Source organism: Branchiostoma floridae, chromosome 1 (assembly GCF_000003815.2).
Source record: "Branchiostoma floridae strain S238N-H82 chromosome 1, Bfl_VNyyK, whole genome shotgun sequence".
Classification (NCBI taxonomy): domain Eukaryota; kingdom Metazoa; phylum Chordata; class Leptocardii; order Amphioxiformes; family Branchiostomatidae; genus Branchiostoma; species Branchiostoma floridae.
The window spans coordinates 4,620,459-4,644,796 of NC_049979.1; the positions used below are offsets into that span (position 1 = coordinate 4,620,459).

The following is a 24,338-nucleotide window of genomic DNA, read 5'->3' on the forward strand; positions in this document are numbered from 1 at the left end:
ATCATATCCAGTTGCTTGAGTAACTGCTTTTTTGGCATGTGTTGATGCAAATTAGTTAATTTAGAGCTACTGACTGTGTTATGGCGGCGTGGTTGTCCAGCAGGTACCGCACGACCTCTGGATGACCGTACTTGGACGCCAGGTGCAGCGGTCGCATGCCCCGTGAGTTGGCGGTGTTCACCAGCCGGACCTTGATGGAGTCTCCCGGCTTCCCCTCACGTCCACTCCCGCGCAGCAGCGTCTTTATGACGTTCAGGCGTCCGTGTCTGACAGATTTGGACGAATAAAGATGTAACAGATACTATAATTCCTATACACAAGACAATCCATTCATAAGACTTTCACACGACTTTCTTTTCCTTTCCTTTCCAAACTTTATTTCATTGTTTCTGACAAAATTGCAATGTTCAACGTGCGCAAAAGGGATTCTCTCAGTTTCAGTTTTAGAATTGCTCACTAGTCAAATGCCTTTCGTACACTAATAGACTCAGCACAGGGGAAAAATGTTACATGTTGTTCCGCGCTGTGGAACTTTAAGGAAGTTTTCCTAGTACCTGGCTGCCTCATGAAGTGCGGTTTCCCCGTTGTTGTTCCTGGAGTTGCGGTCTGCGCCAGCTGCTAGCAATGACCTGACGTTCTGTGGGATTGACACAGAAATATGAGTAATGCGTTTACAACTTGTCGGGTTATCATGGTAAGACTATGCGCTGTTCAAACTTTATCCTTAAAACCCCATGTTCCTGACGCTATGCAATTTACTAGGCCAGAATTGATCGAATGAAAGCTACTTTCACGGCCTGATCATCCTCCTACGCAGGGACATCCAACGGCGAAACCGCCTGTCTGGGTGTACACTGCTTTCTCAAACGTCACCCTTAGTTCCTGTGGGCGTCGCCACAAACCTGCTGTCAGCCAATCAGAGAATAGGCCTTTCAGTTTTCAATAGGGTTCTCGCATATATAAGGGTAAGCTCAATTTATAAGCAGGGCGGTCAGGACCTAAGGGTGATGGTTGAGAAAGCAGTATACATCCAGACAGGCGGTTTCGCCGTTGGATGTCCATGCGTAGTAGGATGGGTCTGATTTGGTTGCGGCTGGCAGCACTGATAAGTTGTCACCATGACATACCTTGTCGAACCCACCCTGAGCCGCGTGATGCAGTGGTGTACATCCGGCTCCATCCTTCTTCTCCAATAAGCGCTTGGCTTTCTTATTCTAATAGTAGACAAAACAAAACAAACATTTTAGACGTAACGATTCTGGACTCTGAATAATAAGACGTGAATTCTATACGGACCTATCTTGGATTGACTCACAAACGTTATGCAGAATGTCCGTTGCATTGAATATGTACGCACGTGTGAACCCTAGTCTCCAAGCAGACCCTACGGTGCCTAAAAGATAGTATGCCAAAGGGAGTCAAACGGGCACCGGATCCGGCTATACTTCTTGGCCAGCTTTGATACTACCTCTAAGGCACCGTAGGGTCTGCTTGGAGACTAGTGAACCCGGCATTACCTGGAGTAGAATGTCCAACACTCTGGAGTGTCCCACGCCGTGGTGCAGGACGGTCCTGCCGTCACAGTCCGCCCTCCGCACGTCTGCACCGGTGCTCAGCAGCAGCCGCAGGGAGTCACTGTCACCGAACAGCGCCGCCAGCATCAACGGGGTGCGCTGCATCTCGTCCTGGTTATTTAGATTGTCCTGAAAGGAACATAGAAATCTTTATTGTCACGACAAAAGTACAGCGACTTTCGTAAGGTCTATAACAACAACTTACAGTCTTACAGTACAACTAAACAGATATATATGAATATTTATAGATACGAATAAGGCAGCATATTGGATCAAGCATGTCATTTACACTATTGGTTCTAGGGTATAAACATTCTTGGATATATTTGCCTATTTGCACACAGTAAGGGTTATCGCCTCCCAGAATGTAGTTGAATTTATCTATCGAACAGAAAAAAGCAAATTCTTCAGAGCAAGCGGAAAGTAATGTGAATAACATGCAAGGAGACGGTTTTATTTTATAGGAAAGCGAAACACATCTCCGAATACAATATCGTAACATAGGGATGTGGCAAGGTTCTGAAGATTATTGTATGGTTGTGCTACTGTCTGCTATCAAACGGAAACTCGCGGAATTTTATATGACTTAGATGTCACACTAGACGTAATGCTTCTTCACTAAGTTGAATGTGTCCCAAACGAACTTACTTTTGTTGTCTCGCCTGCGTTTCCTCGAACTCTGAGCCCACCGCTGGATTGGAAAAAAGGATAAATGTGACATTGACACACTCGACGGCTAAGATAACATTACTGTTTATTCAGCATACACTTTCACTTCCATCTTGTCCCATCTTACTTGCACTGCCTCCCAAGCAACAGCTAACAATACATATGTCACCAGCTTAATATACTATTCATGAAATGATCGATAAGAATACTAATCGAAATTCATAAATTCAACAGGGACGAGGGGGATACAAGCTTAGTCACGTTTGGGATTGTTTTCTCACCGCGAAAGCGCCACCTACATCGGCTATATATAGCGGTGAGAAGCAGAACTCCAGTTAGGAGCTCTGACGAAGGTGTCTGAGAGACATCGAAACTTAAGCAATGTAAGTACCTGCTGGGTGTGTAAAACGAATTATCCTATATCCGAAATTCATACTAGTTTGAACCACGTACTTGCTCCGTTGCCCAGTCCGAACACAGAAAGCACCAGAAGCTGCAGGACAAGATCAAGAGATGACATTTACAAGCAGTTGGGTATGCATTATAATCTAAGTAATGCAAATATGAGGGACAGTAATGTGGTCACAAGACTAAGGATTAGCTGTCACAAATTTGATATTGAAACAGAAACTTAACTTGCTTATTTCTTTCACCAATCTAACCATTGAGATCAGTTCGGCTGGCTAAAGGGATTTTCTCACTGCTAAAACATGCGTTCATAAAGCCGTTTATTTTTTGGTACCCACTCGGAATAATACATCAATGAGACCTAAACGCGACGAGATTATTTGAAAGTAGACCAGCACTGCTTACCCCGAGGGCTGAGCAGGTGGAACATGAGCTCGGGTGAACATCTGGACGTGGCCAGCGCGATGGGCGTCACGTTGGTGGAGTCTATGGCGTTGACGTCCGCGTTGTTCTGGACCTGGAGTACAAATAGAGTATATAGGTATTAGGTTTACTGTTGTTTCAATCATAACATGACATAACACAACACTGAATTCCTAAGGGAGACATGAAATGAACCCCTGGTGCAGGTTTTATTCGTAGCGAACTGTAGTTTATTATGAAAGCACAATGAGCTATTTGAATTGATATCCTGTAGTTTTGTAAGGTTTTCTGTCAGGTTTGGAAATGTCACTTGTTCTGCAATGTCCAATATCTTGCCACTACTGACGTAGAGCTGTTTGTTATCTCGTATCCTGCTCCGATAGGCTAGTCTCTACCAGACTCCCGCCTGGCCGAATAAGGGGATTTTGGCCAAGTTAAGAATAAAAGCCTCGCAGGAGTTGATTGGCCTAGGAGTGTTGCCCGGCCTGGCAAACTGTACCCCTTGGCCATCTAGCTCCAATTTCTCATTTTTCCATCGACCTGTGGAGCCTGGTAGAGGCTACGGTACCGATATGCGATGTCAGTAAGGCTGCGGTTACATTTTTCACACGTGTTTCGCAGGGCATGCCATGTTATGAACGCTCTGCAACACCATTGGCTACGCAAGGTGCAAGACTTACCAACACCTTGACCATTTCCGTGTCGTTGTTGTTGACAGCCAGGTGTAGCGGCGTCAGGTCTCCGTTTCCCCGGACGTTGACGTCACAGTTCTGATCGAGGGTCAGTAGACTCTGGAGCGATAATCAGATATGAAAAGCAAGTTTAGTTGTTTGAAAAAATGTAACCTTTATTTATTCATGAGAAGCTCAAATCGTACGTAATTGTAAGTGTATATGATTTTTTTCTCTTGTACAGTACTGAGGGCCCTGGTAAGGCCTACGTTAACGTTACATTTCCAAACCGGGGCCCGACCGGGCAGCTTTTGGGAACGAAAATTGCGATATAAAAGACACTTAACTTCACAAGACGTAAGGTACGGAAAATAGTCTTGGGCATTATTTTTGTATATTTTTACGTATACATTTCTATTTTCCGTTTCCGCAAACAGCCTGGCCGGGCCCCGTTTTGGAAAGTGACATAGGCCTTAAGAAAGGCCCTCATGTGTAAGAAAGTTTGAGCTCAGGTGCTATTGTTACTATCAGCACTGTATTTGCTGAACTCACGTTGACGATTCTGACATCTCCCCCCTTCACGGCGTAGTGCAGGGCCGCGTCGTCCGAGTGTGCGACCACGCCGGCCGTGTCAGCGCCGTGCCGCAGTAGCAGCTCCAGCGCGCCGTAGCTGTGGCTCCTCACCGCCAGGAACACCGCACTCCGGCCGGCCCAGTCCTTATCGTTGATGTCTATGTCACGCATGGAAAGGAAAGTAACATGTTTGAACCATTGTTACCTTCGCCAAGAAGGTTATATTTCGGCAGCGTTTGTATGTTTGTGTGCGAAACCAGCATAACTCTAGATCACCTGAATATCGTATTAATGAATGAATGAATGAAAGACCTTTATTGTACATGCATGCCTCGACGGGCTAGGTACACTAGTTATAACAGACATAACAGACATATGCAGGGACAACAAGATACAATTTAACTAATTGAAGGTACTAAGCTAACATTATGGTCGACATCTTCTCGCAATATTTGGTATGTGGGTATAAGTGTAAAAGTACAGTTCATACCGTGTCCACCCTCAAGAAGTTTAACGAGAGAAGGCACGTCGTTCCTGGTGGCGGCCTCGTGGATGGTGCTCGATCCATCAACCAGGTCAAAAGGGTCAATCTCCACCTGTCAACACCAGGGGATAGTGAAGTCAAAGTCAGTCAAAGTTTATTGCACAACAATTGCAACGGGTACAATGCAAGGTAAAGCGTACAATATATAGCAAGATTAATCAAATATTGTAACCGAGTACTAACGTTAGTATATGTAGGTTTTACGGCTTTACAATATTAAACAAAACAGTGTATAAAGTTAGACAAAGCCAAAATGTTATGTCAGTCTACTTGTTGATAACAAAGGTCTAGTACAAGATACACTTAGGCTGTATGTCATACGCACATCGAGAATGCACTCTGTTTACGCTTGAGAAACATTGTGATTCCTAGACTTTTCATGTAGTTATTGGCTGGTAGAAGCAATTTGGTCTACAATAAGGGCATAGAAGAGTAGATTCATTCCTCGAGCTACTGACATCTAGCACACTACAGTCGTCCCTCAGTAAGACATCTGGAGCCGCATAGTTCAAGTTTGGAACTACTCTGACCGACAGACTGAATAAAAGTAGCTTGAGGAATTAATCTACTCTTCCATATGTTGGTCTACAATTAGTGTTATAAAAGTTTACTTATGTTTTATTTGGACATGCAAGCCGCTGACAAAGTGATTTAGACCAAAGTTTGTTTCTTTAATGCATATATTATGTTTGTTTTTATCAAATATAGTATCGTCAAATATGCATTATTTGTATCTGTATCTATATAGCCGGTATAATCGCCCTTCGGCGTAACACACCAGCTTCGCAGCCACGCGGCGCGGCAGCAGCTAGTTATATTACACTAAACGACCTGTCACACCTAACTTTTGCATTAAAACCTGTGTCTCTGTTTATTTTAGACAAATGTAAAGACTTTCGAACCTTTAACACGGAGTCACGGCTGGTCTGTCTGGCAAACGCGCCGGGCCTGTTCTCGTAGATGTAGGCCGAGCCACGCTTCAGCGACTCTCCCGTCTCCCGGCGGTGTGAGTCTCCAACGTCTGCGCGCCCCTGATCCTGCCCTACCCGAGCCCCGTCACCCCGCCGGCCTCCTAGCAGGACAGGCTCACTCACACGCCGCATCTGGAGTCTGGTGGGGGTCAGGGACGGGTCTTCTGCAAGTGCAACATACACAAAATACAATATGTAGCACCTCATCATCTTCCTTTTTAGAAAAGCACAGTACATTATCCGGCGCCGGAAGGTGTTGCCTATCTGCCCCACAACACACACACACACACACACACACACACACACACACACACACACACACACATACACACACACACACACACACACACACACACACACACAGACAGACACACACACACACGTACACATACATACATACACACACACAAACACACACACACACACACTAGAACACACACACACACGGAGAGAGACAGAAACACACACACACGCACACACACACACACACACACACACACACTGAGTTAGCACACACAGGGACAACTGCCTGTGTTTTACAACGTTCATAAATGTGATGTCCTATGGGGGAAAAGGAGATCTGGGGATTTGTTACCACGTGGCAGCGGATACAATTGCGGTACACCGTGATACACATACACATACACATACACATACACATACACATACACATACACATACACATACACATACACTTACACTTACACTTACACTTACACTTACACATACACATACACATACACATACACATACACATACACATACACATACACATACACATACACATACACTTACACATACACATACACATACACATACACATACACATACACATGCACATGCACATGCACATGCACATGCACATGCACATACACATACACATACGCATACGCATACACATACGCATACACATGCACATACACATCACCTACCAGTTAGAACTACAGGCCTCCAACCACGTGTACCATAGATGCAGTCTAGTAATACTGAGGAACCACATGCATTCAATCATTCAACTCATTATTCTACAGGTATAAACAACACATTACATTCAAGGAACACAGATGAGTAGGCACCAGAAGATAGTAGCACCGTCCAGGACATGGGCACAGGTGTGTTTTGTGTGTGTGTCTTCTAGGCGTGGTTTGTTTGTTTGTTTGTGCGCAACAAAGGAGTAGAGACAAGACAGCTCCTTGGTGTGGTCAAACAGTAAGATAACATAGCACCTTAATTCTGCGTCACTGTAGAAGCCGCTCTATGAGACCGATTTATTGACCATCGGTCGCAAATCGGATGACGTACGCCCGTTGGTCGGACAAGTGTCGCCTGACTCCCTTTTGTTTGCAAATATAAACTTTGACTTTCCAAGTAATTCTGACATTGTGGCTCCTGTGGTAGTATGCAGGCTGGGTTTATCACACTATTCCTTTCCCGAGATCATTTCTATTCTGCCTCACGACTAAGGCATCAAAATTGATTGAACTATTTCCTTTTTTGTGAGGAACGTTTTGTCTTACCTCGTCTGCGTGCGAGAGGTGGCACAATGTCATGGGAGGCTTATTATCATAAATGTATTCTTAGGCGATCGCCCGAGCCTCGCTTAATGTGACAGGGACGGTTTTCAGGCGAAAAATACGGACGACCCTCTGTCGATTTTAAATCGACAGTCCTTCCAGCGATCGCGAAGTACGCCCGAAGATCGTCGACAACGTGACAGGGGTATGTCTGGGGCTTTATAAAGTTTATAGCGATGTACAGGGGATTGCCGATCGGTGAGTGTTCATACTACTCAGCAATCGCTCAACGGTTGCCGCCCTAGTGGAATCGGGAACGCTGAATCTAAAAAGACTGCCCCGCATGGTGCCTACTCTCTAAGCAGAGGTTTTTCTCCCCACCAACGGAGGCTGGTCGAAAAATACGGCATATAAGGAAAAGGTCACGATTTTCCCCACCCACGTGCACCTCTGCTTGGAGAGTATATGGTGCCATCTTTTACGCAATTGTCGCTTGTCAGTGTGTCGTCACACACCGTCCCTCCCAGAAAACGGGTAATGTCCATGACAATTCTGGGAAAATTCTTGACCACACCAGGTGTATTCAGCTTCAGATAACGATCTGATGAGGGTCACTGAGGATGCGTGACTGTCATTGTGCATCACTGAGTCTGACAACACGGAAAGCATGGTGACGTATTACAGGGAAGTGGTAGGTCAGTGTTATCGGCGATCTTCAGACAGTCACCAAGCAGATCCAACCCCACAAGGAAATGGGACCAAGAAAAACAGCCTAGGTGTGGTTACGTGGGTCTTTGCTGAATTAGATATTCCAGCCTTACTTTAAATCGCTGTGATGAATTGCATCATGTCTTATGTGGGGATAGTAATAAAATGATAAATGCTTGATACGTCGATGAATGTTAGACATCCAGGTAATAAGATACGCCAAAAAGCAACTGGATATGATTTTGAAACGGTCAGACGTTTCAGATAGCATCCACTATTTTTCGTCAGTGACACAGTTGCTTGAGTATTTGCTTTTTGGCGATAAGTGCTTGATTGCTATCGACACTATGGGGGAAAAGTTATCCGACTGTTTTGTGGAAAATTAAATCCTCACACATAATCTGGCTGCTTTACAGTTGGGATCTTGTCATGGGAACCAGAAACAACAACATTTGATAAAGATTGTTGGGTTTGTTTGTTTGTTTGTCAATGTTGTGCTCGGCTCAGTGTACAACGCTGACCTTGTAACTTGCGTGGAAGGGTCTACCGGAGCGAAGCGACCGAAACTGTAAACGATGTGTCACCCATGCGCGTCGTTTAATAGGGATGTTAGTTTCGGATCTGAAGTCTAGTTAATCAAAGAAAAGATTCCAATTTCTGACAGGGTCCCGGTAATTGGGAGGAAGGCAAATGACAAAACGTTGCAGCGCCCTATACACTTATAAAATCCACGGAGGGCTCAATCAACAGGATGTCACATAACTGCTGAAGTTGGGCTACTGCTAGCTGATTCCTGATCTACTGCTAGCTGATCCCTGATTTGTTGACCTCGCATGTTCCGAATAGAATAACGGTCGAGTTTGGGCATTTGCGAGCTGAACCTGTAGCCATATGGCCCGGGAGTCTCGATATTAATGGTGGCGGTCTAAACAACAACATGACTCAACCTTCACTCACCGCGCATTTCCGCCTCCGCGTGACCTTGGTCTTCAGAACTGGGAACGGCAGCGCTGAACCTACGGGCGAAATTCCGCATGAAATTCCCGTCGTCGGAGTCTTTGGATGTCATGATAGGTGGGTTCTATTCGTGGTCCGATCCTATAACGAAACTAAACTATACGCTTGTTTTTGAACGGAACATAGTACCAGCACCCATGTACATTCCTACGTTCTCCAGCACGACCTGTGACCCGAAGTGACTGGATGAACAGGTTTGCACCGTCTTACATCTACCCCTCGCCCACGGGGCAGACAATGACATGTCACTGTACATAACGTTATATATCCAGGCTCTTTTTCCATTTGATCGGTTTCATTTTTGACACTGTGACTGTAGTTATTAAAGGTCGTTCCACGCATGCTTCTTTTTTTAGAAAAAAAAACCCTTTGATTTCTGGTTTCTCGTTCACCTGACAAAATGCCAAGAAAAAGACTTAGTTTGATTAAAGAAACTTTGTCATCTGAATAGCGTAGCTTCGCGCATTTAGAGTGCACTGATTTATTGTGATGTTTATTGGCAAAGATGTTGGATCGGATCCAAGCGCCAGACAAACACTTCTCACCGTGAGAACTTTGTCTTTGCGTAACAGACTGTACACATTCCCCATATCAAAAGACCAACAGAGACATACATTTTTAGTTACCTTCGCCAAGGCTATGTTTTCAGTTGTGCCACGGTGTTGTGTGGGTCTGTGTTTGCCAACAGCATAACTGGAGAAGATGTGAATGGATCTTCATGATATTTGGTAGGTGAGGTCAAGTTCGAAAATGGTTTACCTGGTGTGTTTTTTTTTCGGTACGGTTGTACGTTTGTGGACGACAAGACCCAAGAAGCTGTGGATGGTTATGCATGATATTTGGTGGATGGGTAGAGGTTACAAAAAGGAAGGTCAATTTCAATAATTGGCCTCCTAGCGGGAACCTAGGGTACTGCAGCATGTTACGCCATGTGTTTTACATGAGCGCGTTCGTACTACTGTGAAACTACTGGAAACCCACCAAGGTCATTCATTCTATGTTGAGCACGTTATCCTACATCGTGTAAGAAACTACCAGCTGCCTGTTTATGGCAATTGCAAACTGCACTGCTCAGTAGCAGCGGCACAGGAGAGGCAATGAGGGATAACAGCCCTCATAAAATCAAGCAGAACTCTTGTGTTTTTTTTTTTTTTTTTTTCACTGAGAGAAATTTCATTAAATTTAGCGTAGTCTACCAGCAAAATATGCCACTCAACATGCAGGAAATAGCTTTTCACTTTCAGAGGGTTGAGATTTCAGAATTCCGCCGGAGCTCCCTTGCAATGCGTTTCGCTTTCGGTCACCGACATATGAAATGTGCATGCATGGTGAAAATCATTGTGTTTGAGACATTCTGCTGGCTTCGTACTACTAGTAGTGTGGCTCCTCAACACATGGAAAATGCATGCTGTGGTAGTAGACTATGCATTTACTTCATAGCCTAGTCGATGTTTAGATATAAACAACGGTGTACACAACTGAGTTTCCTAGCATGCCCGACACGCACAATGAGCAGGTTAACTAGTCGGTGTGTTGAGCAGCTAAACGGATGTGTTACTCATTGAACGCGTCGTACTTTCCACTTGCCTTGAGGTCAACGACTTGCACCAAACACCGGTGAAAAAATCGACTTGAAGTCCTGTGTAGTTGGACCGCTAGTCCTCGTGGTCCCTTGTCGTGGTCCTGTAGATGTTGTTCCTTGATATCAACTGAACCCTTATCTTTCTGTAGTTCCCGTCTCTAGTAGGGGGTGTCTATTTGCAAGTATGATGACCTGCATCCGGGATCATTTATAAAGGAGGTTATATAGAGTACATGTATGTGTATATAACCTTCTTGGTATAATTGACTATCAAACTATCGTTATCAGCGTTATTCGTCATAAATGAGTCGTAAATAATGAGTACCTTTAGGTCATGTTGATTTGACCATGGGAATAATATCGGCGCACGCATAAATTTTCACCCGTTTCCCCACACACAAAAAATGCGTTTTCGACCATACTTAGCCTGATTAAATCTCGCTTATAGCAGCCCGCCAAACACCCGCCGGCCTCCTAGCTACAGCCCCGGACAGCATAGTTTGTGTTGCACAGACTAGACAAAATACTGAAATTACTTTGATCATGTGATTTGTTTTAAAATTTCCGGGCCCCGGTCGGGATATTTTAAGAAACGAAAAATTAAAATGTATACTTAGAAATATACACAAATCATAGCCATGAATCTTATTTTGACATATTGCGTATTTTGATGTCTTTTATATCATTCTTTTCGCCCCCGAAAGCTGCCCGACCGGGCCCCGGTTTGGAAATGTGACCTTAGCCTCAGAAGTACTTATAGACATGCGATAATTGATATATGGTAAATTGATATACAATCTATAGAAAAATTTTCGACACATTTACTTCCACCGACTGAACTACGCTATAATATAATGTGACATTATCTCCTGACATTTAAACACAGGGTAATGATCAGTGGCGGAAGGTATCTCCGGCATGCCGTAAGTAATCGCACCCGCGAGGTATTTAGCAGAACCACAAGGGTCATCTGAGGTCATGACGGAATGACTCCTGACACGGCTTTCAAAACACAGAGTTCAAATATCGTGTTGTGGCGGGCCAGATAGGGATTAAAATTCAAAAGAATATCATAATTTCTTAATTACAAAATAGAAAGTTTATAAAATGGAGAACATCAAGGAATACAAAAAACAATTGAATATAGATTATGATATATCTTTAAGGCGCGGCTGTTGCTTTTCCCCTCCAATAAAAGCCCAATATTAGCCTGGCAAAGCTCTATTCCTTGAAATACTTCTGACTGAAGCAACCGACTGGTCCGAGAAGAGCATCATGAAACCGAGTTATACTAATGTTTTTGTGATGTTGTTTTTATACGTATTTGCAGTGCGAAGAGGATTATTGAGTGTGTATAGGTACTTATAGACTTGGCACTCATTTCAATAAGTCAATGGCGCAAAGTGTGATAACTTTGCAACTGGCTGGGCTGAATGAGACAAAATGTTGCGAAGTGAAACCTTGGCCTGGTTTAAACAACTTGTTTAAACTGGTTTAAACATCTTTCCGTCCGTTATAACTTATGTGTGTATTGATGATTTTTATGTGGAGGACCACAAGAAGAATAGCTGACAACATTGTTAAGCTAAATGTGGATCCAAATATTAAAAGTCAAAGTCAACTTGAGCAAATGAACACATCGAACACGCCACCAATACTTCAGTGATTTATTACAGGCCATAATGGCATAGCCACCCATCAGCAGGTGATTTGTAGGTGTCCAGTCGAAGTGAAGCGACCTTGTGTTGGTGTTGGTGTTGGGTTTAGGGGCCAGGGGTGGCGCAGGCCGTGCCTTGTGCGGCAGCGGCGGACTGCAGCTGCACGATGAGCTGGATCAACCTGTCCGCCTCCCACCTCTCCAGCTGACCGTCAGCTGTGGGCATGGACAGCAACGTTGCCAAACAGTGAGTATAGCGGTTCACACACTGTAATTTTCATGTAGTAGCCATTCGTACAAAATTCCATAAGTGTAACATACGTACATACCTACCATCACACCAGTTATAGCCCCTTTCCACTAGGACGGCGCTCTCGCCGCGCTCTCTCTGCGACCTAGTTTTTGACAGATCGCTCAACGAATTCTATAGAAAAGAAACGATTTTTTTTACACGTTGTGTGTATTGTTGTCTTCTCGGTCACACTTTTACGTTTTTTATTATATACCCTGTGTGAAAGCGAAGGTTACACATATCCTATTTAGGTCGCAGTGAGAGCGCAGTGCCATCGCCGTCTAGTGGAAAGGGGGCCTTAACGTTATACTTGAATGCAATATAATGCGAAGTATACACTTTTTATACTGGGCCGCCGACTTAACGTCTCCATTCGACATGACGCATGCAACCCCAAATCCCCAAGCCCATATCTGCTGCTTAATAGCTCTAGTATAGGAGGATAACAAATCGTTGCGAAAAGGGTGCGCCGATCATAACACTATCTGTAAGGCATTCCCAACATCCCAGAATATGGTCGCCATATCCAATTTTCTCTAGACCTTTCTGACTGTAAACCAAAATCATACGATCTGAAAAAGAATTGTTGGATGCCATTTGCAGCGTCTCAAGTATTCTAATATCATTGGACAGGATGTCTAACCTTCATGACACTACATATATAGCAGCTTAGAATGGCATAACTGTTTTGAAAATATAGTTTTGTCATTAATACCCATACCGCATACATGTACTAGGCTAGGGGTGGGTACCGTACAGAAAATTCAGGTACAGGTACAGGTACGGTCCAGGTCCAGAGGATCAGGTCCAGGTCCGGATCTGAACCTGGACCTCATTGTTTGTGAATGGGCAATACTCATATCGCTACAAAGGAGTTTGTTTGGTGGAGTATCCTATCTTCACGTAAACAACACCAACTGCCTCTGTTAAGTTAGACCAAGTTTGACCGTAGAAACGTGATAAAATGACTCTCAAATCTCCTCTACTTCGCTCTTGCTCATGATTTTCTTGGACCAATAAGCCTCAAAACATGTGAGCAAGTGCAGCCGTAGTGCCGGTATAATCTGTCCATTTTCTAATCGGTCCAACATCCGGTCTACTGAATTTTTTTCAGGTCCGGTTTTTCCAGACTGGTCCAACAAGGAAAACCCTACCACCCACCGTTGGTGTCGAAGAAAGCGAAGATGCGGCCTATCGTTGTGGCGGTCTCCGCCTCCTGCACGGTCAGGAAACCGTCTCCGTTCAGGTCCAGCCCATCAAACGCTTCCACGAATTCACGGAAGTAGAAAAGGATCTGTCCACGAGTGATGAAACCGTCGCCTGTACAAAACATGATTGGGTTGTATGAAAAGCCAGACATTGAAGAAGCTCGTTTATAATAAATATCTTTAATTTTCAGATTTTATTAAATTACGGGTCCATCTTCGTGTGTCCGATCATGTGTATTTACGTACTAGCTATCGTTGTGCGCTCTTTGTCATCTATATGATTTGCAGTGACTGTCGTTATATTGTTTATGTGAAACTTATGTGAAACTTGCACGTCAAGATGTGATTGTTAGTAGATTATTTTCCATGAGCCCGACTCTTTACTATCTATCATGCGCCTCCTAGTTTGTGAGGAAATTTTGGCAGAGGCAACTCACAGTCAGCGTCCATGGCCGAGAAGATGGAAGCCACAGTGAGCTCATGTTCCGCCTCGTGTAGGGTGATGATACCGTCAGTGTTGGTGTCCAAGGTGTCAAAGTATTCCTCACCCTTCCTGTATATCAAAGATTTGGGTAACTTCTATTCTTTATCTTTCTTTATTCAGTTATTTGTTTGGCTGTTCAGCACGAACAGCCAGGGCTGCCTAACTAGCCTGTGGCTATTACAAAGGGCTAGCCCTGCTGACGAAAACCGAGACAATACAAGTGGAATTGAACATGTATAAGGACAAGACACTTATAAACAACAGTATTCTAGGTACATAAAAAGATTTTTTAAAGAAGTTTTATATACATATATGATGTAAGATGGCGTACATAATACCTATGATAGAATATACAAGAAGGGTAACTTCTAGTAAATCATTGTTACGAGGTATGTTCAACTTGCTGGTAATCTCTAGAAATCTCGCCTTGCAACGTTCCTACTACATGGTCGGGTCCGACGATATCACACAAAATGCCCGCTCTGTTTTTAGACCACCTCACTGTCAGGTGTGGCAAATGTACACACGGTAGCAGACACGATTTTGGTCGACATGATCAGCTACTAAAAAACGGGTACTTGAGGCAACATTTTTAGGCAACAATTAGTCAACTTAATGACATGGATGTGTAAGCATCTCCTCTGTTTCCAAGACTGCAGACCGATTCTTTTGTGAACTTTTAATTTTGGACGCATCAAAAGTTTGAAAAGGCACCACGGCCATTATCAGTATCTGTCATAACAGTATAAAGTTTCCCTTTAATTCTTTATATCAGAGAAATCTGTATACAAGTTGTAAGTTCTTACCTGGGAGCAGGCATAGCTGTGGCTACAGAGAGCACGAGCGCCAAAAACAGCATCATCTTGACAGAGATGTATTCTGTGGTGTAAAGAGACATATTAAAGAATAAAATACTTGCAAAGAGAGAGGGGGGCTAAGAGAAAGATAGGTGATATGGAAAAGACGAAGCTAGACAGATAAAAGAAATACAAAGAAAGTAGACATGGTAAGACTCCATTTCAAACCTTTCGTTATGTTCGCTCGGTGAAGTTTGACTTGGCTCTCAGAGAACTGGCGAGTATCAGAGTTTCGTCTGACTATTTATAATGTGCTACTGAACTCTTCAAATTGTTTCCATGGTCAAATTACAAAATGAATGGACGTTAGCCCGCAACCCGGGAAGCGACCTCGCAACAAAACCGTCAGATATGAAACTATCTGAATTTTAAAGGGAAGCGCACATAAAACGTTCCAAGCACACAATTTTTGCACTCAAGTTTTATTAAAAGCTTGCCTGTATTATGAGTAATACGGTAATATTCCCCCATTGCTTGTGAGAATCCGAACAGCCCGTACCCGCGTTAAACTTCGATAACAGTCGTTGTACAATCAATTGATAGACATGACAAACATGCGAGATAAAGAACAGGTACCGATCAATGCGATTGCACACATCGGGGGCACGCAGGGTTCACGTACACATTGAAGGCTTCCTACCTAATCTTCAGGTAGATCTACCGGTGGCATAAGGAGTTTAGCTGGCCAAAATGCAGCCTCTACCAGACTCCCGCCTGGCCGAGTAGAAATAGGGGACTTTGGCCAAGTTAGGAATAAAAGCCTAGTAGGAGTTAATTGGCCTAGGAGTATTGCCCATGACTCCCCTAGCGTACTATTGACTCTATTTGTCCAATTTCTACTATTATACCACCAATCCGCGGAGCCTGGTGGAGGCTACCCAAAAGGAGTGTTCTGAGTCACCGGTGGCTCAGAGCACTCCTTGGTCAGCTAAACCCCTTATGATCTGTCTGGAGATTACTAGTATTCCTACCCAAGTACAGTGGGACGATCTTTAGCTCGAGACGGTGGGAGAGAGTCGACAGGGTGAGGGGACGGTAAGACCTTGTGCGGATTATTAAACGTGACTACGATTGGTTTATAAAACAATGGGGCGTGTGTGTCGTTTTTGTTACCTCCATGAAAAAATGGAGGTATAGTTTTGAGTGTGTCTGTGTGTGTGTTTGTGTGTGTGTTTGTGTGTGTGTCTGTGTGTCCGCATATTTGTGGTCATCATAACTTGAGAACCTCTTGATGGACTACAATGATATTTGGTATGTAGGTAGGGGTTGGGAAGACGAAAGTCAAGGTCAATTTTGGGCCCCCTGGTGTGTGGCCTTGGTACTGCAGCGCAACTTCCGGTTTTGCCATCTCGGTGTTCTGAACATGCTATGGTCAAGATTTTTGAGTATTAGATAGCTCTTGTTCTCAGGAAAAAATTACGTAAGTTTGGGCCCCCTAGCGTCTAGTTTGGGGATAGCAGGGGCATTTTTGTCAAAAACTTCTGACGAGGATAACTCAAGAAGGGAACAACGGATTTTCATGATTTTTGGTATGTAGGTACCTTAGACAATGTTGTACAAGATTAAATACTAATTATGCAAAATAGGAGTACATTTGCATGATTAATGAGGATATTATATCATGGCAGTTTTTTCAATGTATCTCTTGTCCTGGATGTGATATGGTCTTGACATTTGGCTGGTAGATAGCTTGCAGTGTCATGACAAAGTGGGGCAGGTTTCAGCCCCCTAACATTTAATTTCGGAACTGCAGGGGCGTTTTTGTCAAGACATTCTAAAGAGGATAACTGCAGAAAGGATTGATGGATTGGCATCATATTAGGCATGCGGGTACCTTAGGCAAAGATGTTCATAATGATATACATTTTAAGTAAATGAGGACTTCATTTGCATAATTAATGAGGAAATTGTATAATTCCATTGTTTTCAATAACTGGACTTCAATAAATGTAATACATGTTAACTATGATAGGTGGAATATAAGCAGATACCAAATATGGTAATGAGGAACTTATTTGCATAATTTATGTAAAAATTGCAAAAACGCTTTATGATTAATAATGGGAATTTTATAATTGTGACATGTGTACGTTAGTCAATGATGAACAATACCATGCATAAATTATGTTAATGTGTTAGTCAATTGCATGAAATTTACGAAAGCTCTAAATTTTCATGGAGGTATGAGGTCGCCGAACTCTAGTTGAATTTGAGTTCATTTGTACTTGGAGATTTTCCTAGTAGACGCAATCATACAGTGCATAACTGTTAACAATAGATAACTGTTAACAATAGATTAATAACAATAACTCTGTATAAGTTGATACCATCTTATCAATAGCATAAGAGGGCGATGACGGTAATGACACTTTTTATTCTGATATATATAAATCAGACTTTCCCAGCGTACATTCTAATGCAAGATTAGAACAGTTGTCAGAGTCAAAGTTCTGTCCATTCATATCGGAATGGATCCTGGACTTGGCTAATGATTAGCTGTAAGTTTAATAGTCAGGATGATATAGATGACAGCTAACTTATTTAATTACGTCACATTGTGTACGGTAGAAAGTCCGCCAGGGTATTGACCTTTCGCAGACAGGAACCAATATTATTAAGTGTGTCACATTTCAAACGTTTCCCGCCTTCGTTGTCAACCTTTCAGAGTAAACGTCTTGATCTCCAGGCAGCTACCGTTTCTGTCACAAACTGTTACCGTCAGACGAAGGCAGTTTGCAGCAGAAACGGGAGGCAAGGAAAAGTTCACAATTTTGCCTCCGAACTTTAACGTTAATCTCCAAGCAGATCTCGCGGTGGCATAAGATAGTACTAAAAGCTGAGTTTAGCCTGTAAAGGAGTTTTATTCCACTGCGTAGCGCATGCCTCGGTGGTCCTGCGTAGCGCGGTGGAATAAAACTCCTCTGCCGGCTAAACTCCTTCCCCAGCTTATGATACTACTAGTATCTTTTGCCACCGTGAGATCTGCTTGGAGATTATCCGAACATCTGCATCATAAACCTCTTCAATGCTGACGCTCGGAGACCAGAGCGGTGTACACTGCGACCCAGACAGGGAGGGCCACACCCGGTCCGCATAGGAATCAACAAATGGCCAGTTTTCCACGTTAGTACGCTGGTGTGCTAGACTCCTACACTGGTTTGACTAGATATGTAGTCCCTACAACAGTAGCCGCTGAGTGTGTGTACGGTCAAATACATCAGTAGCGTACGTAAATTCGTGACTCAGAGTTGTAGCAACTAAGCTGAATTTCGTTCACATCTGACTCGTGCCCTTCAGTTATATGTAGTCCGTAACATTCATACAGTGCATTTCTCTGTGTAAGTAACGTTACAAGCCGAACTCCCTCCCGCATACGCAAGTACCGTTGAACTATATCACCTGAGGACAAGAAAACAAACTATCGTTTGTTGCCGATCACACAATCTTATCCTTGGGTGTACGTAACTTGCGTCAGACTTGTTGAACGAGAGACTTGCCCTTAGTTTAGAAAATACAAATTGTTGATGATATTCTTGGTCCGATAGGTCAGAAAGGGACAAGCATCGATGTCGGGGAGAAACAGAGAACTCGGCGTCATGCACACAATAAGGAACAACGACGCTGTCTGTCGTTTCCCTGGTCATTTCATATTTCTTCACCGGGTTCTAAATCCACTCCATGAGAACACTTTCGAATTCAACAGCAGATTAATGGCTGTGGGGAGGGGAGGTGAACGGTATGCAAATATGTTACGCTAAGAAAACAGATTCACGTGGAGCGCTGACTTCGGTGTAACGTTATCGGGAAAGACCCAGAAAGGTGGGACTATTTGTCGACTTATTTCACATAAATGTGAACTAAGTTACATAAAATCAATACAACGTACCCTAATGCTGCTGAAGTCAACTACACAGTGTATTTTGTCGTGAAGGTCCGTAACCAGCAGAGGTGAGTAACATACTGTAAATGCAGAAACTTTCGCGGTGGTTCAATGTTCGCGGTTTTCGTGGCGATCGCTTCACCGCGAACTTAAAACCACCGCGAAAAGTCTATTTTCCCGCTACCGCGAAATTAAGTCTTTGCGAACTTAAATGCATTTGCAGTAATCCCCCAGTTAAAAATTATGTCATACACTTGTACCGATATATGACACTTTACTACACACAACAACAGAACCGAGAAGGGGTGTAATCTCCAAGCAGATCCTACTGTAGCATAAGATAGTATCAAAAGCTGGCAGAGGAGTGAAGCCGGCTTAGGAGTGTGTTTCGCTACCGCTATAAGGCAAATGGACACCTTTTGGCTGACTACACCTTGGTTAGTTTAGTACTATCTTATGCCATTGTAGAATCTGCTTGGAGATTAGAAGGCGTGGGCCTAAGGGAATACCCGAGGAAAGACATTTATACCAGATATGATTGATAAGGTGACTTACACAATGTAATCGTTACGATGAAATTAACTTAATGAACAGTTGCTTTTTTAACAGAACAGTTCTGTCAAACTAATAGGGTTTTCAGGACAATGCTGGTATAACAGTTAGATCTATTGGTTATTTTGTGACACAGAGATGACAATGCACCTCTAACGTTAGATATTTTATCATAATTGTACATACTAAAATAGGGGAGCATTCTCCATTGACAACCATTCAATTAAAACATAAACAAGCGTAGAATTGGTCGGGTTCCCTCAAGTCTGAAAAGTCTAATAACTTTGCAAATGGACTACATTGCAATATAATATTTTGAAGTTAAACAGATATTACATATTTATCTGTATTTAAAGACTCGTGAGCCTACCCGGTATCGTGAAAATGAACGTCTCGAACACGCCAATGATGCTTCAACGATTTAGTTTATTACAGACAATAACGACAAGTGACATGTGTGACGTCAGCAGGTGTCCAGTGGTGTACCCTGTGGGCCAGACAGGACCGGGTAGCTAGCGCGAGTTTTATCTGGGGACCGGCAAGTCGTCAGCCCGCCGATCTCTTATTAGCGCTCCTTAGAGTTTGAGCCCGAAGGAGTTATCACTACCCTTCTTCGGGCTTAACTCCCCGGAGCGATAATGTGAGGTCAGCCGGCTGACTGCCTTGGGGCCCCACGGAATAAAGTCGCTAGCTACACGATCCTGTCTGGCGGCCCCCAGGGTACCAGTGGTGTGGTGAGTCAGCCAGTTAGTGGCTGGCAGCCCGTGTTGCCCTGGGCGGCAGCGGCGGCCTGGAGGCGGGTGATGAGCTCGATGAGCCGCGCGGCCTCCGGACGCTCCAGCAAACCGTCATCTGTGGTCATGGCAACAACATGCTACAGTTATAAACGAGAAATGGTATCTAACACCCGAACAAAACTGTGAGCATTGCTAACGTTACTACATGGATACTATTCTGTTTTTGTTTTTGTTTTTTTCAAATACCGCTTGTCTGGATAACGCTAATGCGCCTTTATCCACATGGTAACCTATATCCGTTGTTTTTAAAAAACGAAATATTTCGGGATATCTAGTCGACGGACGTTAGTTTCAAGTTGCAATATTTTCATAGCATTCCAGTCTGAAACACTTAGACTCTACCAGGCTTCGTGGATCGGTGGTCTAATTGTAGAAATTGGACAAATAGAATCTATAGTACGCTAGGGGAGTTAGCCGGCCAGAAGAGTACGTTTCCTCACCACGAAGACTGTGCGGGGTCGCTATGTTCTTTGAAGTCCACTAATCGCTATCTAATATGTGCGAAGTAGTTTATTGCTTTCCGACTCGCCCGTGACGGGTCTTCTCGCGGGGGCCGGCAAAACATTTTATTTTCAAGCCATCCCGTCCTGCATCAAACGTTTGTTATCGTCATAAGCCCTCGGGTCGGCCATTGCATCCCAAAATGAGTCCTTTTTGCCTCCAAACTTCACCAAAAAGGTACAGCTTGGCCACACTCAACAGGGAAAAAATGCGATCTCTTTTCGCGACCGATTGCTGCAGATTGACCGCACAGGAATTTACCTATAGCGTAAACTGTTATCATGTTACATTTCATCGCAAAATTAACCTCACTATAGCCTACATTGTTTCAAAAGCATTTATATTTAAGCAAAAAACTCCGTCCAAAACATCATTTTTGCCGCGTTTTGTTGTCGATCCCAGTTTGACCTTGTCCCAAACCGAGCTGTTCCCCACTGGGCGCTGGCCGATTTATGACTTAAATTATCTCCAGCGCTGAGCTACTTCCTTTGTACAAATAACGGGGGGATTAATTTTATGTCGTTTGTTCATAGCGACCCCGCACAGGCTTCGTGGTGAGGATAATGATTCTACCGATCCACGGAGCCTGGTAGAGGCTATGAAACACTCGTCTGTCGACTTGATATCCCTACATACGTAAATACTCCGATTTTATATACAACGGATAAAGGTTATCCCATGGATAGAGGTCAACTACCGTTAACAGTTTAGAATGAAAATGGTTTTGAAATGCCATATGTATCTCTGACTAGTTTTCCATGGAACGTAACATCACCCACCGTTGACGTCAAAGAAATTGAAGATGTTGCCAATAGTAGTGGCGGTCTGTGCTTCCTGTGACGTCAGGGACTGGTTTCCGTCCAGGTCCAGAGGAGACAGAACTGCCACCATGTCCGGCATGTAGAAATTAACCTGGTCCATCGTGACCACACCGTCGCCTGGGGAAATATAATATAATTCACGGAATGATGGTCGAAGAAAAAGTATGATCATGAAAAGCCAGGCTTTGAAAAAAACTCATTTGGGGCGAAATCTTAGAATTAAGTTCTCCCTATTTAGTACTTCATGAGTGCATACTATGGATACGCTAAAAAGTAGTTACTCAAGCGATTGGACATCGTTTTGGAAACGGTCAGACGTTTCAACTACTATCCAGTAGTTTTCGTCAGTGATGATATCAATAAATGTCTTATAGTGATTATGCCCTCTCTGTACAATTTACAGGGCCTATACTATAGCTGCTTTCGTTCGTTCGTGCCAGCATCAAATGTAAGCCTGATGTTTTACGTTCCATTGTGCACCATCTACTTGAGAAAGTCCTGTAATACCCTTGTCACATTATCCACGATCTTCGGGCGTATCGATGGAAGATCAGCCATATTTAAGATCGACAGAGGGTTTCGCGTATTTTTCACCTGAATGCGTCCCTGTCACATATAAGCCATACTTTGTATCTTGTACAATTGTTGAGCACTAAAAGTTATTATCATAAGCGAGGCTCGGGCGATTGCCGCAGAATCGTCGTCCGATCGATTTTCACCAAATGTGACAGGGATACAACAGAGAAAACTCACAGTCAGCATCCAATGCCGTGAAGATGGAACCCACGGTGAGCTGATGTTCCGCCTCGTGAAGGGTGACGGCGCCGTCACTGTTGATGTCCAGGTTGTTGAAGATGTCCTGGGTCTGCCTGTGCACCAAAGATGCAGGTAGAGAGGTATTGGAAAACTTGCATGTAAGATCATAGTTATGAGGCAACGTTCAAACTGCTGGTACTTTTTATAGCGCACATCTATCTACTGCCTCTACGAGTACACTGCCTCGCAGCGCCCCCTCCATATGATTGGGTTCGACGTTATCAATGTAACACAAAGTGTCTACCGTCACTGTAGTAGTACAGTGTAATTGCAAATAGATGACAGACAATGTTTGTAATATACAATCAAATTCAACGGCACAGCTCATTTTTGTGGCAACTTTTCTCTGCTACACACTGGTCAAATATAGGTTCTGGTAACCGATTGAGACAAAATGGACGCGTGGGCAATTTCCTCTTCTCTAAGGGTGAACTCTCACTGTACTTGCGCCAAGCTTGCGTCACTGTAGGGTTCGTCAATGCGTCACTGTTGTGTTATTTTCTCGAATCCTTTATAATTTAGATATTGCGTACTACGTATAGGTATGACTTAGAAGACAACAAAATACACAAAAAGTAAGAAAATTCGTAGTTTATCTCTGAAATTCGTTGAGTATCTTTCGAACCCCACAGTGACGCAAGCGTGACGCAAGTGCAGTTTGAGGTCACCTTAAGACAGCATCACTATTTTGTGATTCACCGACACTGTGGCAAAATCGTCAAACCCGTTCATATTTTTGGTTGTAACAGTTTATAAATAGTTCTGCCTCAATGTTTATGGATGCGATCAGCTGGTGTGTTACGCCGAACGGCGGTTATACCGGCTATATAGATACAGATACAGATGCAACAGAAATCTAAAGAAAAGTTGAAGATTCTTACCTTCGAGCAGGCAGAGCGGTGGCTACGGAGAGCACGAGCGCCAATAACAGCATCATCTTGGCAGAGATGTATTCTGTGGTGCAGATCCGGACATTCAACAATGTATAGCAGGAGGGAGGGAGAGAGAAACAGAGAAACTGAGAGGAGAGAGATGAAAGAAGAATAACAGAAAGACTAATTCAAAAGCAATTCATATAAAAGGCAAAATGATAAGAGCCCATTTCAAACCGTTTTTACGTTCACCTGAAGACGTTCACCTGGTATAAGATCTGCTCTCGGATTAACAGGGACGAACAGAGTATCGTCTGACTATTTATTGTGTGTTACAGATACGCTGTGACGTCACATGTATGCAGGATCCAAGTGCACGTTCAACGCCTCCTATCCAAACACGAGTCGGATGCTCCTAAACTCCGGACGGTGAGGAAAAATCGAGAGATGAAGATGCGATAAGACCGTGGTACGGGCCATTTTGAAGGGAATGAGTGGTGTCATTTTTCTTGAATATTACTTCCTTATTTCAGCACAAAATTCCATAGCTGTATGTTTTTTGTTAGGAAGATCTACAACATCTTTGCATTATTCATAATTACGTATCAAACTAATTTTCCGATGATTTTGTATAATTTGTAAAGTCTGATAAATGGCCCCTAGGTGAACGATTGTAGTGTTGGCACAGTCTATATGCTATAATAATACGAGTATATACATATTTCCTAACAATGTCCGCCCCGGTATCACCCAACCTTTCACAGATCAGACAGGATGTTATATATCATAGTTATGTAACGTTCCGTCTGCAGAAAAAACACCGTCTGCAGAAAAGTGTCCGTAGCGGCAATGACCTTTCACAGACTGCAAATCAGTAAATTTGACCTGTTCTGTGACGTTTCTCCTCAACTTTCAAAAGTGTCTGCCGATTTAGTCTGACGATGCAA

At 43.5% G+C, this 24,338-nt stretch overlaps 4 protein-coding genes across 4 annotated transcripts in view; all 4 read right to left on the reverse strand.

Moving 5' to 3' along the window:
• LOC118424617 (transient receptor potential cation channel subfamily A member 1-like) overlaps window positions 1–3,869 on the reverse strand; it is a 12,209-nt gene extending 8,340 nt beyond the window's left edge. The window contains exons 1-8 of the mRNA XM_035833262.1: window positions 3,755–3,869; window positions 3,057–3,168; window positions 2,697–2,736; window positions 2,223–2,265; window positions 1,518–1,703; window positions 1,128–1,214; window positions 555–637; window positions 75–266 (exon numbers count right to left, since the gene is read on the reverse strand). Of these exons, the coding sequence (XP_035689155.1) occupies window positions 75–266; window positions 555–637; window positions 1,128–1,214; window positions 1,518–1,703; window positions 2,223–2,265; window positions 2,697–2,736; window positions 3,057–3,168; window positions 3,755–3,769 (758 nt within the window). The 5' untranslated portion in view covers window positions 3,770–3,869. The remainder of the gene's footprint in view (window positions 1–74; window positions 267–554; window positions 638–1,127; window positions 1,215–1,517; window positions 1,704–2,222; window positions 2,266–2,696; window positions 2,737–3,056; window positions 3,169–3,754) is intronic.
• A 362-nt stretch (window positions 3,870–4,231) lies between these two features.
• LOC118424685 lies at window positions 4,232–9,224 on the reverse strand. The gene is made up of 4 exons (XM_035833358.1): window positions 9,013–9,224; window positions 5,765–5,997; window positions 4,809–4,914; window positions 4,232–4,476 (listed from the first exon to the last, which is right to left on the reverse strand). The coding sequence occupies exons 1-4, from the start codon at window positions 9,122–9,124 to the stop codon at window positions 4,232–4,234; spliced, it is 696 nt and encodes a 231-aa protein (XP_035689251.1). The 5' UTR covers window positions 9,125–9,224.
• A 3,083-nt stretch (window positions 9,225–12,307) lies between these two features.
• LOC118422703 (calcium-dependent protein kinase 16-like) lies at window positions 12,308–15,394 on the reverse strand. Its single transcript, XM_035830412.1, has 5 exons — window positions 15,321–15,394; window positions 15,102–15,174; window positions 14,249–14,364; window positions 13,765–13,923; window positions 12,308–12,527 (listed from the first exon to the last, which is right to left on the reverse strand). The coding sequence occupies exons 2-5, from the start codon at window positions 15,155–15,157 to the stop codon at window positions 12,418–12,420; spliced, it is 441 nt and encodes a 146-aa protein (XP_035686305.1). The 5' UTR covers window positions 15,158–15,174; window positions 15,321–15,394; the 3' UTR covers window positions 12,308–12,417.
• Window positions 15,395–20,186: 4,792 nt separating this feature from the next.
• On the reverse strand, window positions 20,187–23,649 carry LOC118422696. Its single transcript, XM_035830399.1, has 5 exons — window positions 23,629–23,649; window positions 23,401–23,473; window positions 22,457–22,572; window positions 21,662–21,820; window positions 20,187–20,436 (listed from the first exon to the last, which is right to left on the reverse strand). Exons 2-5 carry the CDS (start codon window positions 23,454–23,456, stop codon window positions 20,324–20,326), a joined length of 444 nt encoding a protein of 147 aa, XP_035686292.1. The 5' UTR covers window positions 23,457–23,473; window positions 23,629–23,649; the 3' UTR covers window positions 20,187–20,323.
• Between the last annotated feature and the right edge of the window lie 689 nt (window positions 23,650–24,338).